General features: G+C 39.3%; 1 protein-coding gene across 1 annotated transcript; it reads right to left on the bottom strand.

The window, feature by feature from the left end:
• Positions 1–4038: 4038 nt before the first annotated feature.
• rheb (ras homolog enriched in brain) lies at positions 4039–8616 on the bottom strand. The gene is made up of 8 exons (NM_001140207.1): positions 8241–8616; positions 7675–7746; positions 7159–7226; positions 6818–6900; positions 6438–6494; positions 6285–6332; positions 5978–6059; positions 4039–5870 (listed from the first exon to the last, which is right to left on the bottom strand). The coding sequence occupies exons 1-8, from the start codon at positions 8290–8292 to the stop codon at positions 5778–5780; spliced, it is 555 nt and encodes a 184-aa protein (NP_001133679.1). The 5' UTR covers positions 8293–8616; the 3' UTR covers positions 4039–5777.
• Positions 8617–9172: the final 556 nt, after the last annotated feature.

Genomic DNA, 9172 nt, shown 5'->3' with positions numbered 1-9172 from the left:
GGACGTATCTGTGTATGGGAATGGTAGGATTGGGAGTTTAGGGTAAGGGGTGGGATTGGGTGTATGTGCAAGGAACTGTGGTGAATGGCGACCCGTTTTTTTTAGCCCCACCTGTTTTGCAATGTTATTTTGGCATTTATACATGTCACATATCAGTTTGAAAACAATGTAAAAACAATTATTGAGTTAATGAAGCGGCACACAAACATGGCCTCATTTTTGCTTTCTTGAGTAAGTCAGCTCCAAAATGCAGGTGTTTCAGACTAGCTCAGTGCTTTCTGTGGTGGTGGGGCAGCCAACGGAAAATACGACGTGTAGGGGTTGGTAATGTTCTCTAGTTGCGCCGCGATTTGCTCAGTGTTCTGTCATTCACGTGGACACTACGTCACCGCAAAATATACGGGTAGAGCTCGAAAATTCAAGCCCCTTGTGTACTGCCATAGAGTTACATTAGAAGAGCCCATCAAAGAAGGCTCAAGGTCATTGGCCACAGATGAAATGACGTCAAATCACATTATATCTACCGTAGCTTTGATTGGACTGATCATGTCAACATCATACTTTAAAAATCTTAGCTAGCAAGCTAGCAGTCATCATCATGAATCAAGTCGACAATCTACTGGCAAATCCTTTTCAAATGAAGGGAAATAATGAAGAGAAATTATAGATAAAATGTACCGGTGCTCATCGGCCATAACAAGTTGTAAATTGCAAATTCAACAATAACTTGTTTGGAAGGAATCAGTGGCTAACTGCAAGCATTGCAAAGCAATCACTAGCCTGCTATTCAGTGTAGTGGGTGTGGTCGATTTCTGGATTTAAGGGTCTCTTTTCCAAGCTTAAAAGGATAAACATTCAACATTGGCCATGCTGTCAATCCACCATGACTTCAGCCGCGCTCAAAACAACTGGAAACTGGAAACTGGGAAATGTCAGAGTTTAGTGAGTTAGGAACGAGCTCCGACTGGGAAAATAAATTTTGAACGGTCATCCATTTCAGAATTGTCAGAAACTCGGGCCTCTTTCTAGAGCTTCGACCTGAAGATCACTGACATCATCATGATTTGACCTTGTTTTTTCTTAGAGCTCCCAGTTGTCTTGAAAGCACCATAAATCCAGAGAATGCCAGAATTGGATGACAAAGTTTGATGACAAAATTTGCACAAGGACCGCCGCGCCACCTTCCTGTTCAAGTGAGCACAGCACATCAATGTGAGTCCAAAAATGTATTGTATGCTGCTGCATAAATTATGTAATATGCCAGGGAGATATGTATACTGAAGCTAAGAAAGTAATACTAAGTGTATGTTGTGTAGTAAGCTGTTAGTAGCCCATGTGCCTAACTCTAATAATTTAGCCTACTGTTCTGACTTGGTGGTGCACATGTAACCTATAGCCTGTTTTAGAGAAATGTCATCAGTGAATATTGTAAGAGATGTCATTGTCTGCTTACAGTTGAAGTCAGAAGTTTACATACAGTTAGGTTGGAGTCATTAAAACTTGTTTTTCAACCACTCCACAAATTTCTTGTTAACAAACTAGAGTTTTGGCAAGTCGGTTAGGACATCTACTTTGTGCATTACACAAGTAATTTTTCCAACAATTGTTTGTAGACAGATTATTTCACTTATAATTCACTTTATCACAATTCCAGTGGGTCAGAAGTTTACATACACTAAGTTGACTGTGCCTTTAAACAGCTTGGAAAATTCCAGAAAATTATGTCACAGCTTTAGAAGCTTCTGATAGGCTAATTGACATAATTTGAGTCAATTGGAGGTGTACCTGTGGATGTATTTCAAGGCCTACCTTCAAACTCAGTGCCTCTTTGCTTGACATCATGGGGAAATCAAAAGAAATCAGCCGAAACCTCAGAAAAACAATTGTAGACATCCACAAGTCTGGTTCATCCTTGGGAGCAATTTCCAAATGCCTGAAGGTACCATGTTCATCTGTACAAACAATAGTACGCAAGTATAAACACCATGCGACCACGCAGCCGTCATACCGCTCAGGAAGGAGACGCGTTCTGTCTCCTAGAGATGAACATACTTTGGTGCGAAAAGTACAAATCAATCCCAGAACAACAGCAAAGGACCTTGTGACGATGCTGGAGGAAACAGGTACAAAAGTATCTATATCCACAGTAAAACGAGTCCTATATTGACATAACCTGAAAGGCCGCTCAGAAAAGATGAAGCCACTGCTCCAAAACCGCCATATTAAATCCAGACTACGGTTTGCAACTGCACATGGGGACAAAGATTGTACTTTTTGGAGAAATGTCCTCTGGTCTGATGAAACAAAAATAGAACTGTTTGGTCATAATGACCATTGTTATGTTTGGAGGAAAAATGGGGAAGCTTGCAAGCCGAAGAACACCATCCCAACCGTGAAGCACGGGGGTGGCAGCATCATGTTGTGGGGGTGCTTTGCTGCAGGAGGGACTGGTGCACTTCACAAAATAGATGGCATCATGAGGTAGGAAAATTATGTGGATGGAAAATTATGGAAGTTTACATACACCTTAGCCAAATACATTTAAACTCAGTTTTTCACAATTCCTGACATTTGCTGCAGGAGGGACCGGGGCACTTCACAAAATAGATGGCTACATGAGGAAGGACAATTATGTGGATATATTGAAGCAACATCTCAAGACATCAGTCAGGAAGTTAAAGCTTGGTCGCAAATGGATCTTCCAAATGGACAATGACCCCAAGCATACTTCCAAAGTTGTGGCAAAACGGCTTAAGGACAACAAAGTCAAGGTATTGGAGTGGCCATCACAAAGCCCTAACCTCAGTCCTATAGAAAATTTGTGAGCAGAACTGAAAAACTGTGTGCGAGCAAGGAGGCCTAAAAACCTGACTCAGTTACACCAGCTATGTCAGGAGGAATGGGCCAAAATTCACCCAACTTATTGTGGGAAGCTTGTGGAAGGCTACTTGAAATGTTTGACCCAAGTTAAACAATTTGAAGGCAATGCTACCAAATACTAATTGAGTGTATGTAAACTTCTGACCCACTGGGAATGTGATGAAAGAATTAAAAGCTGAAATAAATCATTCTCTCTACTATTATTCTGACATTTCACATTCTTAAAATAAACTGGTGATCTTAACTGACCTAAGACAGGGAATTTTTATTAGAATTAAATGTCAGGAATTGTGAAAAACTGAGTTTAAATGTATTTGGCTAAGGTGTATGTAAACTTCCGACTTCAACTGTAAATGCTCCCTTTATTTATCCTACGGGTCTGACTTGGTGTACAGTGAGAATACTGTAAGAATGGCCCATGTTCTGAATTCTGTCCCTGTACATTTCAAAAGTGCTGAACAGTTATATTGACTACGTCTATCCTAGCTCACTCATGAATGTCTTAATCAAAATTACGGATTGCCTCTTATCCACTCGTTGTCCCCTCAAGGTGCGTGCCAGCTTGTAGTCCTAAAACTGGAAATGATTTACCTCTGGTTCCTTCTAGCCATCATTATTATTGGGAAAATGAATGGGGAAAGAATAGGGTTTTGGTATAAAAGCCAAGAATAAGGTCTGAGGTTAACACAGGCTTAGGCAATCTTATACATTTTGTTCTGAGATGTCAGTTAACATTACCTTTATGAATTATGAAGCCTTTAAGTGCTTTTTAGATTATTTAAATGCTTCAAAATTCCAAAAAGTGACATTTGCTGATGAAGATGATCTCATAGAACAAAACATATAAGATCTCCTAAGCCTGTTTAGCAGAGACCTCATTTTCAGTGTTGATCCAAAAAACTAAATCTCCATTAATTTCCCCATAAGCTTTGGCCAACAAGCCATGGCAGAGTTAGTGTCTACAAAAAGACGCCATTGTCACCTTATGATAGTTTAGGTTTAGTACAGGGACAATTACATAATTGTTAGCGTCATAATTCATCTTTGCTCGGTTTTGTCAAACAAATAATTACTAATTTCCTGAGAGACTTGTGGAATTCTTAGCCGCAGAGTTATTGAGCATCTACAGCACAACTAATCAATAAAAAAATGACAGACTTTTAAAGGAGTAAAGGATTTATTTATATATACAAAACTGTTTACAGCAAGATTTCTGAGTTAACATTGACCGTGGGGATATTGGTATTCAGGTGCACAACACCACCTGGTTTTTGCCCATTGGATCAAGGCAACAGAAGAAAGAAAAAAAACTAGAGAGCACCTTGAGTCAGGTAGGGAAGCAGGTGGGTTGAATAAAGGGGATATTGAAGGGTAAGGTAAGGCACAAGACACAGCATCACCAGCTTCTCTTTGACCATCAAATCACCTATCAATCAATCAACCTACTACTTACTCAAAGAGAAGCACTCTATCCCAAAAAAACATCAAAATAACAAATAATAGATACTAGGGGGTGGATAAATGAAAGTAATGTCAGTAAAACCCATTGGCTTCTAATTGATCTTTTGTTTGTAAGGCTAAAGTGGACACGCAAATCAGGTTATGGTGAGCACTATGTGTCCGCTGCTATTCCCTGACTCAACACTAAATGTATAAGTCATAATGGATCATACAGCATCCTTATTTAGCTTGACCAAGCCTACATCACTTCTGGAATCAAAACCCCAAAACTAAACCAGCAGATCCTGTGGTCCCCATGAACTGGTTTGCAGTCCACAGTGGTAAGGAATTATCAGTGAATGCAAAAACTGCAAGTCCATAATATTCTTAATTATAGTGTAATTATATGCAGACATTTTATTAAATATGCTGCTGAATAAACAAACTTGTATTATCTCAGGATATAACCAACAACACTATCGAACCTGTGTATAGGATTCTAGTTCTCTGGGATCAAAAGGCCACAACTTTTAAATATAACTGATCCCTTCCACTCTTCTAATCTGAAACTTCATTCAAGGGTGCCTCATCCACTGGATAATTACAGCTCAATTATTAAATTCAGATGACAGGTAAATCATAGAGAGGAAGGGAGCGAGGACCAATCTGCCAACCAGAAGTGCTGAAGAACATCAAAATGTATTCTAGAAAATAAAAATCGTTGTTTTCTAAAAGACATGATTTACAGTTCAAGGATGAAGTGTAACCTGAAGTTGACTTGCTGAAAGTTTTACAGTGAAACAATGTTAGCCAAGACCAATGCAAGAGGAAATGTATTTCCGCAACACACGTATTGTGTGAAAGAAAACTCATTCCAAGATACTGTAACTAAGACATTAATCAGTTGTAAATCATAGCAACTTTCCAACGTCGCTACAACAGCAATGTGAACTGTGGCTCTCTGCCATGGCCGGCGTATTCATTGAAGTATACAGATGACCTGAGAAAAGGAGTCAAGGTGTACAAGGTGAAGCTAGCCAGTGAGAGTCGGGGACACTGGCCAGTCACTGCTCCATCTGTTGATGCATGGCTAGCTAGTTGATTGCAATTATCAGATTATCAGGGAGACGTTTTTTTTTTGTAAAGTTTGAGCTTGTGGCTCATACATTACATTTGGCATTTTCATATGTTTTGTTTTTCATGAGGTTTGGTTTAAGCCAACCAAACTTGACAGAGTTCAGTAAAACTGACAGTGAAACCCTTGTGTGACACGTCTCAGAGTTCTCCTTACTCAGCCTCGAGTGTGATTGGCTGCCTTTGCAAAACACTATTGAATTATAAATGGCCACATTGCGACTGCAGCTCCTTGGTGCTGGGGAGGTCATGATTGGCAGGCTGGTGGTGATGTGTCTCCTGGTTTCGGCCAATGAGCTTACTGCTGTCCTGGTTAGACCTTCTTACATCACAGCACACTTCTTATCTTCTGAGGCAACGTTCCCATCCGCCCTTTCCATCTCCAGAATGATCCGCTTGAATAACTCTACAGCGGTCTGCAATGCAGAGAGATGAAAACAAATCAATAAATACCTTAATTATTTTGAATAAACACACAATTTTGGTGAGTAGCTCTGTCTGCAGAAAATGTATATTTGTCTACCTCGTTCTCCTTGGCAGAAGACTCCATGAACGCTGCTCCCCATGAGTCGGCCAGCTTCTTCCCTTCTTCTGGCTTGATCACCCTGAGGGGAAAAAGGACACACTGAGCATGATGTAATGAAATCCCATACAGTATCTTCAGGGGGCACTTATGTACCTCTATAGTCACAAGGTCCAAGGCCTTGGCTGGATAACCAAGTTGAAACCATATATCAGGTAGTGTCATGGTTCTACACATACTGTACCAGCCATGCATGTGAGTGGGAGCACCATTGCTCTCCACCTTCATTCAGATCAAGTAAGTTTACCTTTCCATGTGGAGATCTTTTTTGTTCCCAACAAGAACAGTTGGCACCCTAAAAGAAAACATCCATTGATATTTCTTACGTGAAAAACAAATGTTTAAGACACACAAATCATCAAAAGCAGCATTAAACCTTTCATAATTTTGGTTAACTTACTGTATTTTCCCAACCATATCTAGAAGCTTGTCATGAAGAACCTGAACAACTTCAAAACTGCAAAAAGTGAAAGACAAAAAGAGACAGGTTACTAGGGTCCATGTGTGCATTGATACTCAGACAACCATCTATACACACAGTAGTCACAAGGACAAAGATGTTCCCCCCCTACTACAGTTATGATGTATATTGTGCTATTTCTATTGTTTTTTTTATTACCATTTTCATTATTTAATTTCACTTCATCGTGCATGTCGGAGCTTGGACCCTAAGATTTTCACTGTACCCTGCAATCACACCTGCAACCCTGTACAAGTGACTATTGAACACTGAATCTCTGATGGATAAACCCAGAATGAAATGTAACCGTGACTACTCACCTTTTCATGGAAGTCACTGCGTAGACCAAGACATAACCATGGATATCCATTGAATGAGACTGAGGGAAAATAGAGTACTCGTCCTGTAGTGATAAGGGGAGAAATCGGTTAGAGATGAAAAACAAAAACAACAGACAAGTGCTTCTGAAATAAATATCGACCATTGTTTTTTGTCAATATCCAAACAATTCTACATTGCATCGGCTCAAACTGCCACTGATCACCGGAACCCAGCAGGTGGTTACATTTTAGTATGTATATAGTGTTTTTATTTCAGAGAGCAGAGAAACTGAGGTAAATAAATAAAATGAGTAATGTAGTGCAATGTAAAGCATACATACCTGACCCGCAGTATCGACCAACTGAAGATTGAAGTCTTGACCGTTGACAGACACCATTTTGTTGAAGGCTGGAAAGAGGTGAAGAGACAGTGGTCAAGCCCAAGCCAGGGGTGTATTCATTAGTGAAATTCCGTTTCAAAATGTTTTGTAACAGAAGCCGTTTACCCTAAATGTACAACGTACTGCAACGAAAACAAGTTTCTATTGGACAAATTGTGGTAGGTCCCTAGAGTAAACAATAAAAGGTTTCAGTTGCTAAATGTTTAGCAACGGAATCTGACTAATGAATAGGCCTACATCACAGGCAACATACAGGAGAAAATGGTAATTGCTGGATATAACATGGTCATGAAATGAGAATACATTCTGGATACAACCACCTATAACGTATTTTCATCCATGCATATTATTTGATCCTCAAAGACACCGTACAATGGGTGCAATTAGAAAAACTAAACTGATCCAACACATTTAAAAATATATATATATATATATTTTTTTTTTTTAAGGACTTACTGTTTTCAATGGTAGGGTCATATGAATCTACGAACTGTCCTTCCACGAACTGTATTGTGAGAGAAGACTTTCCTGTAGAAGTAAAGGAATAAAGTATTGTTGTGGTGGCCGATGAGCAACAATTTCCAAAATCATAGAAAATTACCATTTGTTAAGTAAGAAACTGAAAGTTATCGGACTCTGAACAACAGTTATAAATTGTAATTGCCTAACGTTAGCTGTGACAGGAGATATTTCACAATACAAATATCTAACTGTAAGTAGAGTGTAAGGTAGGCGCGTTACAGTGCCACATCGAGTAACTAGTTACTTGGCTGCCGTTGTGGCAAAGTTAGCACACAACTTTGGCATGGTGAATAGAAATAATGATATCGACGACAACATTTCGTATTTGTCGACAACGTCTATACAAACTAACATGTACACAATTAAGTTACACAGCTATGGCATTGTGTTTTGGTATTAACTAGCTAACATTGGCTAGCTTAGCTAGCAATAGCGTAGCTATGCAAACAAAAACAAAAGCTGGCTAACGCGTTAGTTAGCTAGCTTCTTATTTGACTCACCTACAGATCTGTACCCAATCACAGCAATCTTCCTGTATTTTGGTTGAGGCATTGTGTTAAAATAGTTACTTCAATAGATAGCCAATGTTGAAATGTATGGTAGTTTTAATAACGAAACAAAAACTTTATCGCCACATTCGTATCACGTCACGTGACAACAACAAACTTTACAGTGCCGCTAGAGCTAACACTCCGCAGGGGCCTCGAGTTGCAACTTCAGAACCGAAGCTGGTTGAACACGTATTATCGACTGATAATTGCAATATATCGGTTATCGGTACAGTTATGTTTGTTGATAATTAGTTTGAAAGTATCTAAAGATTAGTTTTTAGAATGTAAAAAAGCAAACTAAAACAGCTTATTCACAGCGGTTACGCTTTGCGAGTCACACTGTCGGAAACTGGACAAGCACACCGTCGTAAAAAGACACACGTCAGAGCTTGACATGAGGGTGCCATTGGGTTTCCACTCGTTACAACAGCCACAAAGTCAATATATCGTCATTCATGAAAATAAAAATGTGCCTTTTGGTCTTAATTTAAGGTTAGGGAAGGCATAAACTTAGCAGTGTGGTTAAGCTTAGGGTTAGGTTTAAAATCATATTTTAAGAAGAGAAATTGTAGAAATAGGCGGGGTTTATGACTTTGTGGCTGTGGTAGCTAGGGACGACAGTGGTATTGAGGTATAAGGAGTGTGCCCCATTTTGTACAGCAGATGTCACTCTGAACCTGAATTAGTTATCTACAAATGTGAGAGATAGACACAAGCTAGGCCTTTTTAACACGTTAATATTGCAAAACACGTTCATCTGTTTTTATTATTAAATGCTCAATGACCATACAAGATTATCATATACACACCTTTACTGAAACATGCTTTTTAAAAATCTGTTTTAAATAGGCCTATGTGTATGGTGGGCCCTGTTATGATTT

This window comes from Salmo salar, chromosome 12, assembly GCF_965601325.2.
Source record: "Salmo salar chromosome 12, fSalSal1, whole genome shotgun sequence".
Classification (NCBI taxonomy): domain Eukaryota; kingdom Metazoa; phylum Chordata; class Actinopteri; order Salmoniformes; family Salmonidae; genus Salmo; species Salmo salar.
The sequence above is the reverse complement of the archived record's forward strand: the minus strand, read 5'-3'. Positions and strand labels throughout refer to the sequence as shown.

Coding starts and splice junctions, on each gene's coding strand:
- rheb (NM_001140207.1), bottom strand. CDS start 8,292: ATGCCTCAACCAAAATACAGGAAGATTGCTGTGATTGGGTACAGATCT. Junction 6,495..6,817: donor GCAGTGACTTCCATGAAAAG/GTGAGTAGTCAC, acceptor CACTTTTTGCAG/TTTTGAAGTTGTTCAGGTTC. Junction 6,333..6,437: donor GATATGGTTGGGAAAATACA/GTAAGTTAACCA, acceptor GTTTTCTTTTAG/GGTGCCAACTGTTCTTGTTG.